Source organism: Hippopotamus amphibius, chromosome 17 (assembly GCF_030028045.1).
Source record: "Hippopotamus amphibius kiboko isolate mHipAmp2 chromosome 17, mHipAmp2.hap2, whole genome shotgun sequence".
In the NCBI taxonomy this organism is placed as follows: domain Eukaryota; kingdom Metazoa; phylum Chordata; class Mammalia; order Artiodactyla; family Hippopotamidae; genus Hippopotamus; species Hippopotamus amphibius.
The window spans coordinates 43,702,673-43,729,732 of NC_080202.1; the positions used below are offsets into that span (position 1 = coordinate 43,702,673).

Here is a 27,060-nt window from a genome sequence, read left to right on the forward strand (position 1 = left end):
AATATAGAAATGACACAAAATAGAAGAGGAAAGAGAAATAAGATATTGTTAAAAATAAGGAAATTCTATGAGAGCTATCGAACTCTTTTAGGAAGAGCAACATTAGTGTAATGGGTATCCCAGAAGCAGAAGAAAGGGAGAAGGGAATAGAGAGTTTATTTAAATAAATAGCTGAGCACTTCCCAAACCTGAGAAAGGAATAGGAAACACAAGTCCATGAAGCTAAGGGAACACCTAATCATCTCAATGCAGAAAGACCATCTCCAAGACATATTATAATAATATTGTCAAAAGTCAATGACAAAGAATATTAAAGACAGCCAAGGAAAAAAGGATGGTAACCTACCAAGGGACTGCCATTAGGCTATGAGTAGATTTCTCAGCAGAAACTCTACAGGCCAGGAGAGAATGGAATGACACTCCCATAATACTGAAAGATGAAAACTGTCAGCCAAGAATATTCAATCTACCAAAGTTATCATTCAGACATGAAGGAGAAATGTAGACTCTCTAACAAACAAAAGCTGAGGGAGTTCATCAACACTAAACCTAAGGTACTAACACTAAGGTATTACCAGAAATGTTGAAAGGAGCTTTCTATCAGAAACAAAAAGGCAAAAGTACAAAAAATGTTGAGTAAGGTGATAAATAGACAGATAGAATCATAAAATTGCAACTCTTTATCAGAATAAGTTTTTAAATACTTTATTATAGCATAAACGTTAAAGGGGGAAAAACACCTAAAAAATAACTATAGCTACTTCAATTTGGTAACAAACTCGCAACATTAAAAAAAGGTGATTGGAGATTTAAAAAAAAAACACAAACGGGAAGATAAAAAATGGAATCTGTTTAAGTAAATGAAGATAAGATGCTATCAGCAGAAAAAGGACTATTTTTATCTATTAGACATTTTATACAAACTTCATCTAGAGCAGAGACATGAAACATATAAAAGAGAAAACTGAGAAAAGCATCATAGAAGAACACCAAACTGAAATGGCAGACAGAAACACAAGGCAAAAGAAAGAATGGAGTTGTAGAACAACTAGAAAACAAACGATAAAATGGCAGTACTATGTCCTCACCTATCAATAATCACCCTAAATGTAAATAGACTGAGTTCACCAATCAAAAGACGGAGTAGCTGGATGAACTGAAAAACTAAACCCAACTATATGCTACCTCCAGGAGACTTGCCTCAGCTCTAAAGACAAACATAGGCCCAAAGTGAAAGGACAGAAGTGATACTCTAGGCAAATGGCAGCCAAAAGAAAGCAGGTGTAGCCATGTTCATAACACACAAAATAGACTTCAAGTCAAAAAAGGTAACAGGAGACAAAAATGGACAGTATATGATGATAAAGCAGACAACACTAAGAAGACATAACGTTATTAATGTATATGCACCTAATATAGAAGTACTGAAATGTATAAAACAATTATTAACACACCTATGGGAAGAAATTGACAGCAATACAATAATAGTAGAGGACTGTAACACCCCAATTACATCAAGGGCTAGATCATCCAGACAGAAAATCAACAAGGAAACAGTGGCCTTATATGAAACATTAGGCCAGATGGATTTGACAGATTTGTATAGAACAGTCTATCAAAATGCATCAGAATATATATTCTTCCCAAATGCACACAGAACTTTCTCCAGGATAAACCATATGTTGGGACACAAACTAAATCTCAATAATTAAGAATACTGAAATCATATTAAGCATCTTTGTTTTTATCACAATGGTATGCAACTAGAAATCAACTACAAAAGAAAGCCAGAAAAATCACAAATACATGAAGACAGAACAACATGCTACTGAACAATTATTGGGTCAGTAAAGAAATCAAAGGACATTGATGTAGAAAGCTAATTTATGGTTACTGGGGGGAGAGGGGCATAGGAATAACTTGGGAGATTGAGATTGACATATATACACTATTATATATAAAATAGCTAACTGACAAGGACCTACTATATAGCACAGGGAGCTCTACTCAATACTCTGTAATGGTCCAGATGGGAAAAGAATCTAAAAAAGAGTGGATACATGTATATGTATAACTGATTCACTTCACTATACACCTGAAACTAACACAACATTGTAAATCAACTATACTCCAATAAAAAATTTTAAAAAAAGAAATCAAAGGAGAAATTAAAAATTATCTGAAGACAAATGAAAATGAAAATACAACATACCAAAATCTGTGGGATGCAGAAAAAGTGGCACACAGAGCGAAGTTTACAGAAATACAGGCCTACTCAAGAAACAAGAAAAATCTCAAATAATCTAAACTCGCATCTTAAGGAACTAGAAAAAGAACCCAAACTAAAGCCCAAAGTCAGTAGAAGAAAGGAAATAAAATAGATTAGAGCAGAAATAAGTGAAATAGAGACTAAAAAGACAATAGAATAGATAAATGAAACTAAGAGCTGGTTCCTCAAAAGGATAAACAAAACTGGCAAACTTTTAGCTAGACTCACTAAGAAAAAAAGTGAGTGACTGTAATAGATAAAATCAGAAACACAAGAGGAAAAATAACAAATGCCACAGAAATACAAAAGATTATAAGAGATTATGAACATCTGTATGCCAACAAATTGGACAACTTAGAAGAAATGAACCAATTCTTAGAACCACACAACCTTCCAAGACTGAATCATGAAGAAATAGAAAATATGAATATACTTATCACTAGTACAGAGATTAAACAGTAATCAAAAAGCTCCCCCAAAACAAAAGTTTAGGACCAGATGGGTTCACAGGTAAATTCTACCAAACACTCAAAGAAGATTTAAAACCTATCTTTCTCAAACTATTCCAAAAATTTGAAGAGGAGGGAACACTTCCCAGCTCATTTTCCAACGCCAACATTACCCTGATACCAAAACCAGACAAAGACACCACACAAAACAAGAAAATTACAGTCTAATATGTCTGAGAAATGTAGATGCAAAAATCCTCAACAAAACATTAGCAAAATGAATACAACAATACATTAAAAGGATCATTCACCTTGACTGAGTGGGATTTATTCCAGGGATGCAAAGATGGTTCAATGTCTGCAAATCAATCAACATGATGCACTATCCTAAGAAAATAAAGGATAAAAACTATATGATCATCTCAATAGACACAGAAAAAGCATTTGACAAGATTCAACAGTGATTTATGATGAAAACTCTTAGTAAAGTGGGCACAGAAGGAATGTACCTCAACATAATGAAGGCCATATATGAGAAATTCACAGCTAATATCATACTCAGTGGTTAAACACTAAAAGCTATTCCTCTAAAATCAGGAATAAGATAATGATGCCACTCTCATTCAACACAGTATTGGAAGTCTTAGCCACAGCAATTAGGCATGAAAAAAAATAACGAAATAAAAAGCATCCATATTGGAAAGGAAGAAGTAAAACAGTCACTATCTGAGGATGGCATGATTTTATATATACAAAACCCTAACGGCTCCACCAAAAAACTATTAGAAATAATAAACAAATTATAAAACCAACATAGAAAAATTCAGAATTTCCAAACCATGGAGTCCAACTCTACACAGTGACCTTGTAACACTTGTCACAAACAGAGAAGAACAAACAAGCAAGAACATACACTGGAGAAAGGATAGTCTCTTCAATAAATGGTGTTGGAAAAACTGGGCATCTGCATGCAATAAAAGAAAAGAAAAAGAAGTTGGACCACTGTCTCACACTATAGACAAACCAACTCAAAATGAATTAAAGATTTGAATGTAAATCCTGAAACCATAACACTCCTACAAGAAAGGATAGGCAGTTCATTCTTGACATGTCTTAGTAATATCTTTCTGGATATGTCTCCTTAGGCAAGAAAAACAAAAGCAAAAATAAATAAATGGACTACATCAAACTAAAAAGGTTCTGCTCGGCAAAGGAAACCATCAATAAAACAAAAAGACAAGCTACCAGATGGCAGAAGATATTTGCACATGCTACATCTGATAAGGGGTTAGTATCCAAAATATATAAAGAACTCATAAAACTCAACAATAATAACAAAAAAAATGATTTAAAAAATAGGAGAGGAGCTGAATAGACATTTTTCCAAAGAAGATATACAAACAGGCAACAGGCACATGAAAAAATGTTCAACATCACTAATTATTAGGGAAATGCAAATCAAAACCAGAGATATCACCTCACACCTATTAGAATAGCCATTATCAAAAAGGCAAGAAATAAAAACTGTTGGTGAGCATGTGTAGAAATGTTGGTGGTGCAGCCACTACAGAAAACTGTATGAAGATTCCTCCAGAAAATAGAACTACCCTGTGACCTAGCTGTCCCACTTCTGAGTATTTATCCATAGATTATGAAAACACTAATTCAAAAAGATATATGCACCCCCTATGTTCATCACAGCATACACACACACACACAATGGAATAATACTCAGCCGTAAAAAAAAATAAAATAATGCCATTTTGCAGCAACATGGATGGACCTAGAGATTATCATAGTAAGTGAAGTAAGTCAGAAAGAGAAAGACAAATATCACATGATATCACTTACATGTGGAATCTAAAAAACAATACAAATAAACTTATTTACAAAACAGAAATAAACTCACACAAATTTCAATAAATTTTTTTTAAACATAAAAAAATAAACTGAGATGAAGCAAGAGAGTAGCACAGACATATATATACTACCAACTGTAAAACAGATAGTCAGTGGGAAGTTGTTGTATAACAAAGGGAGTCCAACACGAGGATGGAAGATGCCTTAGAGGACTGGGGCGGGGAGGGTGGGGGGGACTTGAGGGGGGGGAGTCAAGGAAGGGAGGGAATATGGGGATATGTGTATAAAAACAGATGATTGAACTTGGTGTACCCCCAAAAAATAATTTAAAAAATAAATAAAATAAATTAAAAAATATATATATATACAATGGGATAGTACTAAGCCATAAAAAAGACTGAAATCTTGCCATTTGCAATAACGTGGATGGACCTTGAGGGTAGTATGCTAACTGAAATAGGTTAGATGGAGAAAGACAAATACCATATGACATCACTCATATGTGGAATACAAAATAAACAGACAAATAAATAAATAAACCAAATAAAAACAAGCACATAGATACAGAGGACAGAGTAGTGGTCATCAGAGGGAAAGGGGCAGGGAGGAGGGCAAAATGGGTAAAGGGGATTAATTGCATGATGACAGATGAAAAATAAAATTTTGGTGCTGAACATGTAGGGTATACAGAGGTAGAAATATAATGTTATGCACATGAAACATATAATGCTATAGACTAACGTTTACTCAAATAAAAAATAAATTTTAAAAAATTTAAATAAAATCACAAAAAAAGAAAGTAGATTTTGGGTAATTCTAAATAATTTACTATAGTCAAAGCATAGATTGAATACTGTAAGGAATAACAAAGCAAATTACAATACCTTGAATAAAGCAGAGAAAACAAACTATTGAAAATACATGGCAAAACAAAGTATATTTTATAAAATGTAGAATACCATGATGACTTTAAAAACCTGTTTTTAATTTTCATTCTTTTACTATACTTACTCTTGAATGGTGTTGACAGTTTAGGTGAATTAGTGAAAATATCAATTACATCTTTTAAGATCATTTTTCTTTCTGAAAAGTTAAGAAATAAAGCAGCATTTAATAAAGTAAATTTTAAACTCATTAAGGCAGGGATTTGGTGTTGTTTTAGTATTATGACATTCAGCTTTCAAATTTCTGTGACCGTAATTCACAGTAATAAATACATTTAGATTGTGAACACTCAGACACAGAAATAAAAGTTTTATGAAATAATACTTACCCTGTGGTATACTCTGACATCTTCCAAGGAATTTCACATTATTCCACTTAATTTTTAAACGTTACTCAGGACTAACTAAATTTATTTCACAACCCACTATGTGATCCATAATTTAAAGAACTATACACAGGTTATATAGTACAAAAACACATACATGGCAATTTTCATTAAAGAATAAATACCTAAAGAGTATGAGAGAATGCATAGGGCCACTCCCTACAGAGATGCTTTACACCGCAAAGACAGTAAAGGAAGAGAAAACACGTTTTTTAATTTCCTTGGAAAAAATTTCTGTTTCATGAGAAAGAAGAGAAAGCCAAAAATTAGTTGAGTTATTTCAATTAACAAACCACTAGCATAAATGATCTAAAAAAGGAAAAAAAAATAACCGATATGTCCCTGACTTCAGATTACACTACACTGCTACAGTAATCAAGACAGTACGATACCGGCACAAAAACAGACATATAGATCAACGGAACAGGATAGAGAGCCCAGAGATAAACCTAAGCACCTATGGTCACCTAATCTATGACAAAGGAGGCAAGAATATACAATGGAGAAAAGACAGCCTCTTCAATAAGTGGTGCTGGGAAAATTGGACAGCTACATGTAAAAGAATGAAATTAGGGGCTTCCTAGGTGGCGCAGTGGTTAAGAATCCGCCTGCCAATGCAGAGGTCACGGGTTCGATCCCAGCTCCAGGAACATCCCACATGCCGCGGAGCAACTAAGCCCGTGTGCCAAAAAAAAAAAAAAAAAAAAAAAAAGAATGAAATTAGAACACTCCCTAACACCATACACAAAAATAAACTCAGAATGGATCAAAGATCTAAATGTAAGACCAGACACTATAAAACTTTTAGAGGATAACATAGGCAGAACACTCTTCGACATAAATCGCAGCAAGATCTTTTTTGATCCATTTCCTAGAGTAATGAAAATTAAAACAAAAATAAACAAATAGGACCTAATGAAACTTAAAAGCTTTTGCACAGCAAAGGAAACCATAAACAAAACAAAAAGACAGCTCTCACAATGGCAGAAAATATTTGCAAATGAAGCAACCAACAAAGGATTAATTTCCAAAATATACAAACACCTCATGCAGCTCAGCATCAAAAAATGGAGGGAAGACCTAAATAGACATTTCTCCAAAGAAGACATACATATGGCCAACGAACACATGAAAAGATGCTCAACATCACTAATTATTAGAGAAATGCCAATCAAAACTACAATGAGGTATCACTTCACACCAGTCAGAACAGCCATCATCAAAAAATCTACAAACAATCAATGCTGGAGAAGATGTGGAGGAAAGGGAACCCTCCTACATTGTTGGTGGGAATGTATATTGGTACAGCCAATTTACTATGGAGAACAGTATGAAGGTTCCTCAAAAAAACTAAAAATAGAACTACCACATGACCCAGCAATCCCACTCCTGGGCATATACCTGGAGAAAACCATAATTCAAAAAGATACATGCACCCCAATGTTCAGTGCAGCACTATTTACAGTAGTCAGGACATGGAAGCAACCTAAATGCCCATCAACAGATGAATACATAAAGAAGATGTGGTGCATATATACAATGGAATATTACTTAGCCATGAAAAGGAATGAAATAGTGTCATTTGCAGAGACATGGATGGACCTAGAGATTGTCATATAAAGTGAAGTAAGTCAAAAAGAGAAAAACAAATATCAGGGACTTCCCTGGTGGTGCAGTGGTTAAGAATCTGCCTGCCAATGCAGGGGACACGGGTTCGAGCCCTGGTCCAGGAAGATTCCACATGCCGTGAAGCAACTAAGCCTGTGTGCCACAACTACTGAGCCTGTGCTCTACAGCCCACAAGCCACAACTATTGAACCCATGTGCCGCAACTACTGAAGCCTATGCACCTAGAGCCCATGCTCCACAAGAGAAGCCACCACAATGAGAAGCCCACACGCCACAATGAAGAGTAGCCCCTGATCTCCACAACTAGAGAAAGCCCACGTGCCACAACGAAGACCCAACTCAGCCAATAAGTAAATAAATAAATTTATTTAAAAAGATATCATATAATATCACTCATATGTGGAATCCAGAAAAATGGTAGAGATGGACTTATTTGCAAAGTAGAAATAGAGTCACAGATGTAGGGAACAAACTTATGGTTACCAAGGAGGGAAGGAGGGGTGGAATAAACTGGGAGATTGGGACTGACATGTGTACACTATAATTTATAAAATAGATAACTAATGAGAACCTGTATAGCACAGGGAACGCTACTGACCTAAATGGGAAGAAAATCTAAAAAAGAGGGGATATATGTATACATATAGCTGATTCACTTTGCTGTATAGGAGAAATGAACACAGCATTGTAAAGCAACTATACTCTAATAAAAAAATTTTTAAAAATATGAGGAATGAAACGGGAGCATTACTAGACATGTAAATATTACAAAAATACTAAGAATTTAGTAGCATTATAGCAATAAAGTTTTCATATGAAAAGGACAAACTCCTAGGGAAAACATTTACCAAAACTGACTTCAAAAATAAAAGAAAAACTAATAATCATATGACATGAAAGAAGATGAATTAGTAATCAAAAACCTACACAAAAAGAACTATCAAGGCTCAAATGGCTTCTTTTGTGAATACCACTCGACATGAAAGGAATGTACAATTCCAATGTTATCCAAACTATTTTAGGATTCAGAAAAAGAAAGAATACTTTTCAAATTACAAGTATAATTTGACATTGAAGCCTGACAATGCTAGTATAAGAAAAGAAAACTATAGGTTAGCCTCACTCATAAACAAAGATGAATAAATTGTAAACTAAGTATTACAAAAATAAAATTTTCTATTTTATTAGAAAAATAAAGAGAATAAAATATCAAGACCAAAATGGGTTTATCCAAAAATTCAGGTTTCATTTACTATTATAAAAATCAACTCATGTAATTCACCACACTAATAGATTAAAAGAGAAAACTCATATGACCTACCTTAAGAGATACATAAAAGTTGTTTGGGAAATCCAAGATAAACCAAATAAACAAACAAATAGAAATTCAATCCTTTTAGCAAACAAGGGATAGAAGGCAATTTCCTTAGACTGGTGAATGGTATTTAAGAAAAACCCAGAGGAAACATCACACTTGTTGGTGGAGCTCTGTCTATAAGAAATACCCTCTCCGAAATCCAAGGTTGGAGAAGTGGAAGAGCAGGTCTCTATCATATTTATTACTGTGACCATTACACTCCAATAAATGAGCATCTTATTTTAAAAACATGGACAAGATTACTTGTTTCTATTAGTTTTATCCAAATAAAGAAGACTATCCATACACTTTCCAAAAGAGTTCTAACAATTCAGTGACCAATATATGAATACAGTTCCATAACAACCTCCCTAAACATACAGTATTATCATTCTTGTTTAAAAAATTAACCTGTGTGAACATGTATACTCTAAAGAAGAAACCTGAGAGGTAACTGCAATACTCACCAGCTGTTGCAGAGTTCGTAAGTTGTTCTTTACTCAAAGGTTTCTCTAAGGTAGATAAAAGGTCTTTAACTTCAACTTTCCCATCAGAGACACTATTAAGAATGTTTCATGTTATCTTCTATTCCTAGAGAGAGAGAGCAAGATGACAAAATGTGAAGATACTTAATTGGTTACTCCATCCAGATAAGCACATAACAACATGATTTGCGTGAAATGTATTCATTTTCTAGAATATCCAGCCTTGTGGTTTTTGCCTCTGAAATATCCTCCAAACTGAAAGATGCACAAAATTTATAGGTTTAAATGTTTATATTGGAAAATGAGAAACACTGAAATATTTTACCTTATTAGTTCAACCCATGAAGCTAAACACAAAAACAAACAACAAAACAGCACATGAACCCAAAGAAAAGAGTGCCATAATTAAGGGAAAAAAAAAGTCCTTTCTCTCCTTATCCAATGTTTGGAAAGAATGACAGTGATGTTGATGAGATGCGAAAAAATTGGTATTTTATTAACTTAAGGTATCATTCAATTATATTTTTAATGGCCTCTGTAGCCACGTTATGACTGTCTCCGTACTTATGTTATCTCTATTTTTTTTCCTTCATCAGACTTCCTAAACAGTTCTCTATTTTATAGGTCTTTGAAAGAACCAAGTTTGGGTTATGTGAATAATTTTGTGTATGTATGTGTGTTCTATATCACTAACTTCTACTTTCAACTTTATTACTTTCTGACTACTATTTGGGGGGGGGGCTGGTGACTGTTTTGCTGTTTTGTTTATGTTACTGCTTAGTTTCATGAGCTGAACATTTAAGATAAGTTATTTTTAATTTTCTTGTTTTTTACTAAAAGCATTTAATGCTATAAGATTTCCTGTAAGACTATTTTCATCACACTTTACATTTTGACATGTTGTGCTTTCATTGTCATTCATTTCTAAAAATTTTTAACTTCTGCTTTTATTTATTCTTCAACCAAAGAGTTACTTAGAACATTTGTTTTTAAAGCAAAAATTTTCCATATTCTTCTAAAATAATTTTTATGTTACTACCTAATGGTGAGACTATGTAGTCTAAATGACTTCTGATTTTCAGAGTTCATTGCATTGACATTTTTCTTTGTGGCTTAAATACATCATCAATTTTCATGAATGTTCCATAGGCATTTGAAGAGAATGTGTATTCTGTGCTTTTAGGATATGAAGTACTATGTCTGTTTCTTAAATCAAGCTTGTTAATATTGGCACTTCAATCTCAATCTTTTTCAATCTAGCTCTCATCTTTCTCTTTAGAATTATGTGTTCACCTGAAAAAAACATATATGTATATACACAGTGTTGTCTTATGGGCATTAGCATAAATCTAACTTACATAAAGTATTTTATGCTACAAATTTATTGTATTTCTTCTCTCTTCACTGAATTGAATAGTACTGAGGTCTCTCTATGGTGCAAATGTAAATTTAGTTTATTGTTTATGATTCGCCGTATGCATACAGCATATTTTATTTAACCATTCCCCTAGTGATGGACACCTAGGTTACTTTCATTTCTTTTCCTCCCATAAACAATGTTGCAATGAGCATTCTTCTACATGTCTCTACAAGAAACTTCTCTGGGCTATTTACCTAAGACAGAATTACTGGGTCCAAAGAAATATCCATACTTAATTTGACAAGTACTGCTAGATTGCTATGCAGGATGACTCACTACACACTATTTTACCTACCCCTCAGCAATTCTTGAGTATTCTCACCTCTCTTCATATACATATTTAGCCACTTGCGTTTCTCCTTCTGTATACTGACTTCTTACATCCTTATTTTCCAATGATTATTTTTCTTTCTACTATTGAGTTGCAGAACTTCTTATATAGTCAAGATATTAATCTTTTGTTAGTCTTCAAAGCTGTAATTATTGTCTTCTAGTCTGTTACATATCAGGTAATTTTTTAGAGTCCTTCATTCACCATAAATGCATAATTATGATATAATCAAATACTTTTTTTCTCTATGGTCATGCTTTTGGGAATATTATTTTTAAGAAATTATTCACAACCACAAGGCACAATATTTTCTCCATCAGCTTTAATGTTTTACTTTTCAGATTAATTCATTTGAAGATTATTTTTGGATATGGTATGAAGTAGCAATTCAACTTCATTTTCCTCCATATAATGAGCCAGTTTTCCCAAATCACATACTAAGTAACACATATTTTTCCCACTAAGTAATGATGTCATCTCTATCATATGTCAAGTTTTTATAAATAGGAGTCTGCTGGATATCTGTATTATGATGCATTGGACTATTTATAACACTTTATTATGATAGTATTATAATATGTACTAATATCTGCCAAAGCAAGGTCTTAGCTATTCATAGACCTGTAATCTTCTAAAAAAAATTTCAGAATTATTTTGTCAAGGTTCGCACAAAAATCGTTCTGAGATATTGATTGGAATTGTATTCAAATTACAGATTAAATTAGAGAAAATCCACTTATTTTAATACTCATTTTAAAGCCTCAGTCTTGGGGAATTCCCTGGCAGTGCAGCTGTTAGCATTCAGTACTTTCACTGAGGAAGCCTGGGTTCAATCCCTGCTTGGGAAACTAAGATCCCACAAGCCATGTGGCATGGCCAAAAATAAAATAAAATAAAATCAAAAAAATAAAATAAAATAAAGCCTCAGTCTTAGGACTACAATTCTCAGTCTCAATGTCCATGGTCCAAGGCTTGTTTTAGTGTCTCTGTGATAGAATTGTGTTGAAATTTCAAAACAGACTGAAAAAAGGTAAGCATTTAGCTAAAGTTTATGACAATGAGCTAGAGAGTAAATGCAAATAAATATGAAGAAATACATAAAGATAAGAACAGAAGAGGGCAGAAATCACTAGAGGTGATTAAAGAAACCAAAATCTGATTACTTTTGATAATGAGACAGATAAATCTTTGACAAGATTGATAAAGAAAAGAGAAAGAATATACATGAAAATACCTGAAAAAGAATAAATACAGAGATGACAGATTTTTAGAGTAATTCAAGAATATTATGAAAAATAAATGTTCATAAATTTGAAAGCCTAGTTTTAAAAATATATACGTCTACTACGTTTAAATAAGAAAACGAAAAGAGAGGCTTGGTAGAGTATATATATAATTTATACACACATACCTACACATATACCAATCCAGAAACATGAGTTTCTGTTCAAATTCATTTCAAATTTCATACTTACTTTGGCACTCAGTAAATTCATCAGTGTTGGCCAACTCTCTGATGAAATCCTTAAAATTCACCGCTTCACCTTTCTTTAAAAAAAGAAAGAAAAAAAGAATGTAGATAGTTTCTTAAAAAGACCATTTGATGGTATAAAACCAGAATTATAAGCACAAAAATAAAGTGGAGGACTGTTAATCATCTTGTGACATGTGATCTAAAATAATAGCTGCCAGACATATTACTTTGAAAATCAATTACTCAAAATAAATGCATCAATTAAAAGATAAGAAAAAAAATTTTTATTTTTCTTTTAAAAGATATATATGGATGCATCTCCTTGGGCATTAACAGTAAAGCTTCTTCTGAAATACTCAAACTTTGTTGGTTTAAAGTGAAATAATAACTCACCACTAGGATTAGTGTTATCCAAAGCTGTCTTTATTTATTTATTTATTTTTTTGGCACATGGGCTTAGTTGCTCCACGGCATGTGGGATCTTCCTGGAGCTGGGATCGAACCCATGACCTCTGCATTGACAGGCGGATTCTTAACCACTGCGCCACCTAGGAAGCCCAAAAGCTGTCTTTATTTTATCATCTGTTAGATACATTCCTATAGCATTTAAATTTTTCTGAAGATCAGAAATGGTTGTAAGTTCATTTTTGTGAATGTTGTTGTAAAATTGATCTTTATCTCCTGGAAAGAGATAGTAATCTTCAATTAAAGAGGAATTTTCATTTTTCTCCTTTATATTTGAAAGAAAAATCTCCCAATATATAAAACTATACTTACAAGAAAAAGCAGTATGTGTATTTATTTAAGTCCTGCTCTGTTCCTAAAATATTAAAATAGCTGACAAGAAATACACACACACAAAGTATGAACGTAAGGAAGGAAATTGGAGGAAATGAAGAGAAGAGCAAGAAAAATAAGACAAAAAAGAGCAATAGAAAAAGGACATTCCGTAAGATCATATCCATAAATTCTGCAACAATACCAAATGTGTACACATCTAACAAGAGCATTCCAAATAAATAAAGCAAAAGCTGACAGAATTAAAAGGCAGAATAGATGGACCCACAATCAGAATTGAAGATCTGAACACCCTGCACCTAGTAATTACTAGAACAAGTAGAATAACATCAGTAAATATTAGAAAATTCAACCAAACTAGCAAACAATATCACTTAATTGATATCTATAGACTACTAGTCAACAACTACAGAACATATGTTCTTTTAACTGCATACAGAATATTCACCTAGACAGATCATATGCTGGGTTTTAAAACAAATCTTAATCAATATAAAAAATTTAAGTTGTGCAAAATATATTCTCTGACCAACATGTATTAAATTAGAAATCAATAAAAATAAGATATCTACAAAATGTGCAAATACTTAGAGATTAAATAGCACATTTTTAAATAATCCATAGTTCAAAGAAGATATCATAAGATAAATTACAAAGTATTTCAGCTAAGTGGTAACCAAAGCACAACATATACAATTTGAGAGATGCAATTTGAGAGATGCAATGAAAGAAGTGCTCAGAGGGAAATTTGTAGCTTTAAATGCTGGCAAGGTATAAAGTCAGTGACCGCAGCATCTATCTTAATAAGCTAGCACAAAAAGAGTAAACTAACCCCCCCAAAATAAAGACCAAGTAAGGGTAAAAATAAGAATATGAACCAATGAAAGAAGAAAAAAAAGAGAAATTAACATAATAAACTCCTCAGTAAAATGACTAATGATGTTGATGAATTCCTACCAAGGCTGGTTAAGAACAAAAAAGAAAAGAAAAATTACAAACATCAGGAATGAAAAAGAGGACCTCACAGTACAGCTATCAAAAGGATAACAATGGGATATTATGAACAACTTTATGCCAATAAATATGACATATTAGATGAAATAAATCTATAGATTGCTCTGGTAGTATTAACAATATTAATTCCTCCAATCCAGGAGCAAAAAATATCTTTCAATTTGTTTGTGTCTTCTTCAATTGCTTTCTTCAGTGTCCTATAGTTCTCAGTGTATAGATCTTTTACCTCTTTGGTTCAATGTATCCTGGGGTATTTTATTTTATTTTTTTTGATGCAATTGTAATGAGATTATTCTCTTAATTTCTCTTTCTGATAGTTATTAGTGAATAGAAATGCAACTGATTTTTCTGTGTTGATTTTGTATTCTGCAACTTTACTGAATTCATTTATAGTTCCACAAATTTTTTAGTGGGGTCTTTAGGATTTTCTGCATATAATATCATGTTGTATGCAAATAGTGACAGTTTTACTTCTTCCTTTCCAATTTGGATGCATGTTATTTCTTTTTCTTGCCTAACTGATGTGTCTAGGACTTCCAATACCATGTTGAATAAAAGTGGCAAGAATAGGCATCTTTGTCATTTTCCTGATCTTAGAGGAAAAACTTTCAGTTTTTCACCACTGAGTATGATGTTGGCTGTGGGCTCGTCATTTATGGACTTTATTTTGCTGAGGTATTTCCCACTTTGTTGAGTTTTTATCATAAATGGATGTTATCTATCATAAATTGATATTTAGCAGTTTCTGTCAATTTCAATATACCATATATCTCAGCAATCTCACTCCTAGATATTTAACTTAAAGAAATAAAAACATACACCCACACAAAAACCTGTACAAAAGATATAGCAGCTTGGTTCATAATCACCAAAAATCAGAAACAACTCAATAGTCCATAACTGGCAAATGGATAAATTGTAGTATATTCATAAAATGGAATACTACTCATCAATAAAAAGAAACAAACTACATGCAAAGAAGTCAGAGATCAGAAGTCAGATATACTTACTTAACAATATCAGGGATAATACATAATCTAGTAATTTTCTAGCACTATCAAAGTAAAACTACCTACATTTTTGAGTTTGGGTTAAGTTAAGCAGAAGTAATCCACGACAGACTTAGGTTTCAAACAATTTCTGCAAGATGGGTACCGAAACAACTTACGGAAGAGCATAAACAGAAGCATTTAGATGTCTGCAAACAAAATTTGGACTGATACTCTAAGGAAGGTGAAAGTTTCTTAAAAAGAATCATTACTGGTGACAAGACATGGATTCATCACTACAAACCTTAGAGCAAACTGCAGAATATGGAATGGAAACTTCCTCAATCGCCGACCAAGAAAAAGTTCAAAAGTCAACCATCAGCTGGAAAATTGATGCTTATAGTTTTCTGGGATTCTCAAGGGCCAGTATTGGAACATTATCAGGAAAACGTTCAACAATCAACAGTGCTCATTACAATGAGATGCTTATTGAGGAGCTGAAGACTAAACTTCGGATTAAACGCAGAGGACTGCTATCCAAGAGCATTGTGATCTTGCATGACAATGCACATCTGCACAATTCTGCCCACACTGTCGACACTCTGCAAAAACATCGTTTTGAGGTGTTAAAGAATCCTCTCTATAGTCCTGATCTTGCTCCATCAGACTTTCACCTGTTTGGTCCCCTGAAAGCAGCCCTATGAGGACGAAGATTCACTTCTGATGAAGAAGTGAAGACAGTGGTGTATTCGTGGCTTGCAGCTCAGCCTAAAACATTTTTAATGAGGGAATACGAAAGCTTGTTGACAGATGGACACAGTGTATTGAAAAGCATGGAGATTATGTCGAAAAATGATGTATTTGTCTTTTCTAAAAGTTAACTAAATTCTACAGCCATAGTGCAGATAATTTTTGACTCACCCTCATATCCTTTTGAATTCGTGTTTTTGTTTGCTTCAAAAGAAAAAATACCCAGGATTGGAACTGCTGGAACTTATGATAGTTCTACCTTTAATTTTTTGAGGACTCTCCATGCTGTTTTCCATAGTGACTGCAGCAATTTACATCCCCACCAACTGTGTACAAGAGTTCCCTTTTGTCTACATCTTCACCAACATGTGTTATTTCTTGTCTTTTTGATAACAGCCATTCTGACAAGTGTGAGGTGATATCTCATTGTAGTTTTGATTTGCTTTTCCCTGATGATTAGTGATGTTGAGCATTTTTTTAATGTGCCTATTGGCCATCCGTATGCCTTCTCTGGAAAAATGTCTATTCAGGTCTTCTGCTCATTTTTTAATCGGGTTGTTTGTTTTTTGATGTTGAGCTGTATGAGTTTTCCTGTATACTTTGAATATTGACCCCTTATCAGATATACCATTTGCAAATATCTTCTCCCATTCGGTGGACTGCCTTTTCTTTTCTTTTCTTTCTTTCCCTTTTTTTTTTTTTTTTGGTAGTTTCCTTCACTTTGCAAAAAGCTTTTTAGTTTGATGAAGTCCCATTTGTTTACTTTTGCTTTTCTGCCCTTGCCTGAGAAGATAGATCAAAAAACAAAAACAAAAACAAAACCCTGCTAAGACCAACATCAAAGAGCATACTGTCTATGTTTTATTCTAAGAGTTTTATGGTTTTAGATCTTACATTTAAGTCTTTAATCCATTTTTGAGTTTATTTTTGTATATGGTGCAAGGAAGTTTGACTCATTTGCATATAGCTGTCTGGTTTCCCCAGTACCATTCATTAAAGAGGCTATCTTTTCCCCATTGTACATCTTGCTCATCTATCATAGATTAATTGCCCATGTAAGTGTGAATTCTTTATGAATTCTCTATTCTGTTCCATTAATCTATATGTCTGTTTTTGTGTATCATAGTGTTTTTATTACTGTAGCTTTGTAGTATAGTTTGAAATAAAAGCACATGATATGTTCAGGTTTGTTCTTTTGTCTCAAGATTGCTTTGGCTATGGTATTTTGTGTTTCCACTCAAATAACAGAATTATTTGTTCTAGTTCTGTAAAAAATGCCAGTGGCATTTTGATAGGGATTGCACTGAATCTGCAGAGTGCCTTGAATAGTATGGGCGTTTTAACAATATTAATTCTTCCAATCCAAGACTATGAAATATCTTTTCATTTGTTTGTGTCATCTTCAATGTGTTTCATCAATGTCTTATAATTTTCCAAGTACAGGTCTTTTAAGTCCATGGTTAGATTTATTCCTAGATACTTTATTCTTTTTGATGTAATAGTAAACAAAATTATCTTAATTTTTCTTTCTGATAGTTCATTATTAGTGTATAGAAATGCAACAGATTTCAGTATATTAATTTCGCATCCTGGAACATTACTGAATTCATTTATTAGTTCTAATAGTTTTTTTGGTGGCATATTTAGGCTTTTCTATATATAGTATCACATCATCTGCAAACAGTTACAGTTTTACTTCCTCCTTTCCAACCTGGATTCCTTATTTCTTTTTCTTGTCTGATTGCCATGGCTAGGACTTTCAAGACTATGTTAAATAAAAGTGGTGACACTGAACATCCATGTCTTTTTTCTGATTGAGTATGCTGCTGGCTGTGAGTTTGTCATATTATGTTGAGATATGATCCTCTATACACAATTTGTTGAGCGTTTTTATCATAAGTAGATGTTTGATTTGTCAAAAGCATCTTCTGAATCTATTAAGATGATCATATGATTTTTATTCTTCAATTTGTTAATGTGATGTATTGCACTGATTGATTTGCTAATATTGAAACATCCTTGCATCCCTGGACTAAATCCCACTTGATCATGGTGTATTATCCTGTTAACGTATTCTTGAGTTGGGTTTGCTAATATTTTGTTGAGGTTGTTTTCAGTCTATGTTCATCAGTTATATTGTCCTGTAATTTTCTTTCTTTGTGGTGTCTTTGGTTTTGGTATCAGAGTGATGCTGTCCTCATAGAATGAGTTCAGAAGTTCCTTCCTTTTCAATTTTTTAGACTTATGCAAGAAATCGTTTCATGGAATTCACCTGTGAAGCTGTCTGGTCCTAGATTTTTGTTTGTTGGGTTCTTTTTAAATTACTGATTCAATTTCATTAAAGGTAATTGGTCTGTTAATATTTTATATTTCTATCTGATAAGTCTTGGGAGAGTTTACATTTCTAGGAATGTATCCATTTCTTCTCAGTTGTCCATTTTATTGGTGTGTAATCATTTGCAGGTTTTTCCTTTCATCACTTTGAGTATATTGTACCACTCCCTTCTGGCCTGCAAATTTTCTGCTGAAAAGGCAGCTGAAAATTTTATAAGAGTTCCTTTGTATGTAGCTAGTTGCTTCTCTTTTGCTGCTTTTAAAATTCTTTAATTTTTGCCATTTTAATCATAATGTGTCTTGGTGTGGACTTCTCTGGGTTCATTTTCTTTGGTAATCTCTGTGGTTCCTGGATGTGGATGTCTATTTCCTTTCCAAGGTCAGGGAAGTTTTCAGCTATTATATCTCCAAATAAGTTATGTGCCTCTTTCTCTCTCTTGCCTCCTTCTAGAACCCCTATAATGCACATTTTAGTATGCTTGATGTTGTCCCACAGGTCTCTTAAAATGTTCTCTTTTAAAAAACCTCTTTTCTTTTTCCTGTTCGGATTGGGTGATTTCCACTACTCTGTCTTCCAGTTTGCTGATCCACTCCTCTGTGTCATCTAATCTACTGTTGATTCCTTCTAGTGTCTTTTTCATTTTAGTGACTGTATTCTTCAGCTCTGCTTTGTTCCTCTTTATATTTTCTAACTCTTTGTAAACTTCTCACTGTGCTTATCCATTCTTCTCCTGAATCACTGAGTATTTTATGTTCATTACCTTGAACTCTTTATTGGGTAGATCAGTTATCTCCACTTTGCTTAGTTCTTCTGGAGTTTTGTCCTGTTACTTCATTTGGAGCATATTTTTCTGTCTCCTCACTTTGTCTAATTTTCTGTGTTTATTTTAGTGTACCAAATAAGTCAGTTACATTTCCCAATCTTAGAGAGGTGTGGGTCCTATGTAGGAGACATTCTATGGGGCCCAGTAGCACATTCCCTCTGGTCACCTGAGTTATATGCTCTAGAGGTGCCCCCTATGTGGGCTGCATGCACTCTTCTGTTGTGGTGGGGCTGGTTACTGTGGACACGCAGGTAGGCAACACTGGATCCTGGCCTGGTTGGCTGCAAGGCCGTGTTTTGTGCAGAGGCTTCCAGCCCACTGATGGGCAAGATTGGGTCCGAGGTTGGCTGACTGTGAGACTCCTGGGGTTTGATCAACTGATTTTTGGTGACAAAACTATTCAGTGGTGAAAGAATCATCTTCTCAAGAAATGAACTGGTGATCTACATGCAAAAGAATTAAAATGGACTCCCACCACTTTACAACACATACAAAAAATGGACTCAACATGGATTTCAAAGATCGAAATTAAAACAGCTAAAACTACAAAACCCTTAGAAAAAACATTACTGTAAATCTTTATGATCTTAAATTATCTTTAGATATGATACCAAAAGAAGAAGTGACAAAAGAAAACATAAATTGGACTTCACCCAATTTTTAAACTTTCATGCTTTGAAGGACACCATCAAAAAAGAAAAAAGACAACACATAAAATGGGAGAAAAGATTTGCATATCATATATTTGATAAAGATGTAGTATCCAGAATATACAAGGATTCTTAAAACTTGGCAAATAACCCAATTTAAAAATAAGCAAAGGATACATGTCTCTAAAGAAGATATACATATATCCAATAGGCCCATTAAAAAAAATGCTCAACATCATTAGCCATCAGGCAAATGCAAATTGAAACCCCAGTGAGATACTTTATACCCATTATCATGGTTATAATTTAAAAGACAGACACTCAGAAGTGTTGGCAAAGATTAAAGAAACTATGCATTGCTAGTAGCAATGTAAAATAGTGCAGCTACTTTCGAAAACATTTGGTCAGTTCCTCAAAAAGCTAAACATAAAGTTTCTGTATGATCCAGAAATTCCATTCCTAGATATATATCCAATAAAAATGAAAATATATGTCCACACAAAAACTTGCACTCAAAATGTACACAAATACTCATAACAGCACTACTCATAAAAGCTGAAAAATGGAGATAACTCAAATGTCTATGAACTGATAAATGTCAAAACAAAATGTGGCATATCCATAGAATAGAATATTATTCCATCATAAAAAAGGAATGAAGTACTGATTCATGCTATAATACAGATGGACCTTGAAAATAGTATGCTGAGAGACCAAAAAAAGATGGCAGAGGAGTAAGACGTGGAGATCACCTTCCTCCCCATAAATACAGCAAGAATACATCTACTTGTGGAAGAGCTTCTAGGGGACACCTTCCGAATGCTGGCAGGGGCCCTGGACCTCCAGAAAGGCAAGAAAATTCCCACTTAACTGGGTAGAGCGAAAGAAAAAAGGAAAGAAAAGAGATAAAGGAATCCCGAGGAGATGTGTCCCTCTGGGAGGAGGCTGTGACGGGGGAAAGCTTCCAGACACTGATGAAAGAAATCAAAGATGATACAAACAGATGGAAGGACATACCACGTGCTTGGATTGGAAGAATCAACACTGTGAAAATGACAATACTACCCAAAGCAATTTACAGATTCAATGCAACCCCTATCAAACTAACAATAGCATTTTTCACAGAACTAGAACAAGAAATTTTACAATTTGTGTGGAAATGCAAAAGACCCTGAATAGCCAAAGCAATCTCGAGAAGGAAAGACAGAGCTGGAGGAATCAGGCTTCTTGACTTCAAACTATACTACAAGACTGCAGTGATCAAGACAGTATGGTACTGGCACAAAAACAGAAATATAGATTAATGGAACAGAATAGAGAGCCCAGAGATAAATCCACACACATATAGACATCTTATCTTTGACAGAGGAGGCAAGAATATACAATGGAGAAAAGACAGCCTCTTCAATAAGTGGTGCTGGGAAAATTGGACAGCTACATGTAAAAGAATGAAATTAGAACACTTCCTCACACCATACACAAAAAGAAACTCAACAAGGATTAAAGACCTACATGTAAGGCCAGACACTATAAAATTCTTAGAGGAAAACATAGGCAGAACACTCAATGACATATATTGAAGCAAGATCCTTTTTGACCCACCTCCTAGAATCATGGAAATAAAATCAAGAATCAACAAATGGGACCTCATGAAACTTAAAAGCTTTTGCACAGCAAAAGAAACCATAAACAAGACAAGAAGACAACCCTCAGAATGGGAGAAAATACTTGCCAACAAAGCAACGGACAAAGGATTAATCTCCAAACTATACAAGCAGCTCATGCAGTTTAAGACTAAAAAAACAAATAACCCAATCCACAAGTGGGCAGAAGACCTAAATAGACATTTCTCCAAAGAAGACATACAGATGGCCAACAAACACATGGAAAGATGCTCAACATCACTAATCATTAGAGAAATGCAGGTCAAAGCCACAATGAGGTACCACCTCACACCGGGCAGAATGGCCATCATCAAAAAATCTAGAAACAATAAATGCTGGAGAGGGTGAGGAGAAAAGGGAACCCTCCTGCACTGTGGGTGGGAATGTAAATTGGTACAGCCACTATGGAAAACAGCATGGAGGTTCCTTAAAAAACTAAAAATGGAACTACCATATGACCCAGCAATCCCACTCCTGGGCATATACCTAGAGAAAATCCTAATCCAAAAAGTAACATGTACCACAATGTTCATTGTGGCACTATCTACAATAGCCAGGACATGGAAGCAACCTAAATGCCCATCAACTGATAAATGGATAAAGAAGATGTGGCACATATATACAATGGAATATTACTTAGCCATAGAAAGGAATGAAATTGAACTATACGTAATGAGGTGGATAGACCTAGAGACGGTCATACAGAGCGAAGTAAGCCAGAAGGAGAACAACAAAACTGTAATCTAACTCATATACATGGAATCTAAAAAAATGGTACTGATGAACCCAGTGACAAGGCAAGAATAAAGATGTAGATGTAGAGAACAGACTTGAGGACACAGGATGGGGGAGCGAAGGGTAAGCTGGGACAAAGTGAGAGAGTAGCACTGACATATGTACACTACCAAATGTAAAATAGATAGCTAGTGGGAAGCTGCTGCATAAAACAGAGAGATCAACTCGATGATGGGTGATGACTTACAGGGGTGGGCTGGGGAGGGTGAGAGTTTTTGTATGTCAATTATATCTCAATAAAAGTTCTTAAAATTTTTTTTAAATAAAATGAGAAAAAGATGAAGGATCAATGAGAAAAAACAATAAATGTGCATCACTAATTTACATATTCTTGACCTGAAAATAAAGAATTACCCTTGAAAAAAAAACCATAATTATTATTGGGCCTTTTAATTTTTCATCATTATCATTTCCCACTCCATTTCTCCCTCAACTTCAAAACGAATTTGTTGTATATGTTTCCATAGGCTGAAAAGTGTTGCATTACACCAGCAGATCTAAACCTCATGGAGGTCACTGAAAAGAATATTATAATATCATCTTAGGTCTATATTCACTCTACTAATAATAACTTTATAACTACTAAGACCAACAATGAAAATTTCAGCCTTCTCATCAAAGAGTTTTCTGTAAACTCCTTGAAGACAGGAACTGAATCTATCATGTCATGTAGACAAAATTATAATATATTATATCGTTGGTACTATGAGAAAAATATGCACAAGATAATATGCAAGCACTGAGAGGGTATACCTAACCTAGATGTAATGAGCGGTGAACTTTGGGAAGTCTTATGGGGTGGGAGGTAACATTTGAGCTGAATTGGGGGGAAAAATGTGAGATTGTCTGACAGGAAATATAAAAGAAGGAAACATCACATGCAGAGACATGGAACTGAAAGCAAATAGAGCCAATTTAAATTATAATAATTAGTATGGCTACAGAATATATACAAATGCAGAATGGATGAGAGATGATGCTAAAGAGATAAGACATTTATTCAGACATTCATTTCATAAATAGTTACATAAATATTTATAATCGTATGAGTTAATAACCTAAAGATTTAGAACAATGCCTAGCACATTAAATACTATATAAGTACCAACTATTAGTATTAGCTATTACTAAGAGCCTGCTGAAACTCAGGATTGCTAAAGGATCTGGAGAAACAACAGTGAGCAAAGTGAAGACAGGTTCCTTGGCCTAATGGACAAGTGGAAGAAAGAGACATTAATCAAATAATCAAAAACATGACTGCATATTTACAATATGAAATAAGTGCTATGAAAGGGATATGGTTTAATAAGAGCACATAACAAAGGAAACTGACCTAAACTACAGGGAGTGATAGGCTTCTGAAGAACCAGACATTCATCTGAAAGATAAGTAAAATTAACTAGGCAAAGAAGGTCAGAGAAGAATATTCCAGGGACTATAACATGCAAAGGCTTTGTGGTGGGAGGAAAAGAGAGCATCTAAGGAACTGAAAGAAAACCAATACAGCTGAAGTACAGAACGTAAGTAATGCTCCACAATCATGCTAGAAGGTAGGGTGTGCAGCATTTTTATCTTTACCCTAACAACAGTGGGAAATGTTTAAAGAGTTATAAATGGGGGAGGTAACATGATTAGATTACTATTTAGGAAAAAAACATCATTCTGGCTGGAATGGGCAAAATGGACTAGCAATCCATTGGCACTTGGCAATCATTCTAAAAAAGTAACTCTTTTATAGGAAATGTTTTCTCATATATATAAAGTTCTCACAATCTGTCTTTGGTAATTTCAGATTTGAAGACAAAGCATCTTTCACAAAGCCTGCAAATTTAGAGAGAGAGAGATCACATAATAAGGCATGGCATACTGATCTTACCCAGTTTGAAAGCAAACCAATGGATAAATTAAATACTTCATCTCTAAGTAACATTTATCATTGATGACCATTTCCTTCTTCTCACAAAATCTTCCCCTGGTTTCCAGAATATTATTATCTATTCATGTTTCCCTTACTTCTTAGGCTCTTTCATGGATTTGTCATCTTCCACCAGCTCCTTAAATTGGCACGGTTTGGATGCTTCGTTTTTCCCTAAGAAGGCAGATTAATCCCCAGGCCCATATATTCAATAAAATGTTTAATTATTAGTCTGAGTTGTCCTTCTCAATCTCTGCTTGCCTATCTATCTATTATCCATCTAATCCTGGAGCTTTGCCCAAGAACAGTTTGCAGTTATACCCATTCACCCTACATACTTCCTACAGAAACATAAATTGGTACAGAGATCTATCTGAGGTACAAGTAATAGAAATAAATTCTGCCCATTTGCAGAGATGGACCATACTATAGCTAAAGAACAGTTCAGAATAATTCACAATTAGTCCAGGTATTACCTTGAAACAAAGGGAGGTTAGAATAAAGGTAAAATATATTTGCCTTCATTTTTAAAATCTGTTCTAAGCAGAATGAACAAAGTAACTAATCTATTAAGAACTACTTTCAAAACAGTAGGTTGGGGCAATTTTTTAAGATAACTTTAGAATAAAACTCTAGCATTTCTCAAACTCAGCACAATTAACTTCTGGGACCATAAAATCATTGGGGGTGGGAGTACTGTCCTGTAAACTGCAGGATGTTTACCAGCATGCCTTGCCTCTACTCACTAAATGCCAGTGGTCCTCCTCCATCGGTTCTGACAACCAAAACTGCCTTCAGACATTGCCAATTGTTCCCCAGGAGGCAAATTTGATTTTACTTTTTAGCTGGAGCTAAATTTAGTTAGGAAAATGGCTTTCTAAATGTGGGTAGAGGGTTGAGGGGCAATGAATTGGGAGATTGGGATACCAAACTGTACACTCGAAATATATGCAGTTTATTGTACGTTAACTGTATCTCAGTAAAAGTTCTTAAATAAATAAATAAATAAACAAACAAACAAATAAATAAATGTGGGTAAAATTCACCTATGGACATCCCAGATGAGAGTATAAATGGATCAGGTAAATTCTTTGTCAACAGAGCAAACATCAGATCAATACTTACGTAGACTGTTACAGAGACAAACGTTTTAATTTACTCATTCAACAATAACTTGGATGTCTCAAAGGGCCTTTTTTTAAAATGACTTTAGTATTTATTCCATTTGATGAAGGAATCAAAATTTAGGGCTAAAAAATGCTTCTGCACACATGCTGCTTCTCCATATTAAACAATGTCATTTTTAATGCTAAATCTTTGCACACTTTCCTGGTTATTTTCTTAGGATAAACTCCCAGAAAATGGAATTATTAGGTATGCCAAGGTAAGAGGGCGCTACTGAAAACTTGAAACAAGAAACTTGGACTTCTCAAAGGGACTTTCACTTAAAAAAATAAAGCTAGAAAACTCTTAAGACCTTTATAAAACTAATAAAAGGAAAAGGGTTAACTCTTGAATGACATTACTATAGAAGGAAACATTATTTCAAAGCTATGTAAAAACATATGTAAATACTTTGATACCAATTTTACAATCCAGCCCGGGATATCATCCAGACATTTGATAGTATAATAACTAAATCTCTGTGGATATATAATACAGGGTATATCCCCTGTATCTCGTCTGTAGTAACAGTGTTCCAATAAGTTTTTGGTGTCATTTAAGAATTAAGTATTTGGTAAAATAGTTTGAAACTCTTGGATAAAATTTTAGCAGAAATTTTCATTACAAGCTGCTGATTATCTGCTCAACCAACTCACCTTCAACAAATGAATCATCCAGTATTTCTTGAATATTATCATCAGTGAAATAAATGTTATCAGTGTTTGAATATTTGTTCTTATCAGAGTGATTACTTTCTTTCATGCAGTCCAAGGTACTGATGGTCTCATTCAATGCTAAAAACACAGAGAATATACATACAACATGTAATTCGGACCATGGATCTAAATTTGGGGAACATAAAAATAAAACTGATGGACTCTTCTAGATTTGCATTGTCCAAAATGGCAGCCTCTAGCTATATTTGTGGCCATTTAAGTAAATACAGCAGTCCATTCTCCACTCCTACAGTTTTCTATAGCCCCTTATCTTTGTTCTTAACATTATTTTGTTACATGTCTGTGTAGTTATTCTGCTATGAGCTCATTATTTCGGTAAAAAAGTACCCTTCATTCTTCATAATTGCTCTCAAATCCCAATCTTTCCCTTTCCAACTTTCCTTTCCTACACCTTAGCTCTTCTCAGCCAACTTCACTCAATTTAGAGTCATCATAGTCTATGTTTAGCACAGTAACATCAAACATGTGAACTAGAAAAGCCATGAGTGACCTCCTTTAATTTTAAAAAGAAAACTTCACACTTCTAAACTACATTTCTAAAGAAGCATCTCTCAAGATTCATTAAAAGAAACTAACAATAGGACTTCCCTGGTGGCACAGTGGTTAAGAATCTGCCTGCTAATGCAGGGGACACGGGTTTGATCCCTGGTCCAGGAAGATTCCACATGCTGTGAAGCAAATAAGCCCACATGCCACAACTACTTTAGAGCCTGTGGGCCACAACTACTGAAACCCATGTGCCCTAGAGCCCATGTGCTACAAATACTGAGCCCATGCGCCACAAATACTGAAGCCCACATGCTCTAGGGCCCATGTGCCACA

At 34.1% G+C, this 27,060-nt stretch overlaps 1 protein-coding gene across 1 annotated transcript in view; it reads right to left on the reverse strand.

The window, feature by feature from the left end:
* LOC130839599 (EF-hand calcium-binding domain-containing protein 13-like) overlaps nucleotides 1–27,060 on the reverse strand; it is a 171,078-nt gene that overhangs the window by 49,784 nt on the left and 94,234 nt on the right. Inside the window, 1 exon segment of the mRNA XM_057713837.1 lies at nucleotides 26,158–26,295. Within this exon segment, the coding sequence (XP_057569820.1) occupies nucleotides 26,158–26,295 (138 nt within the window).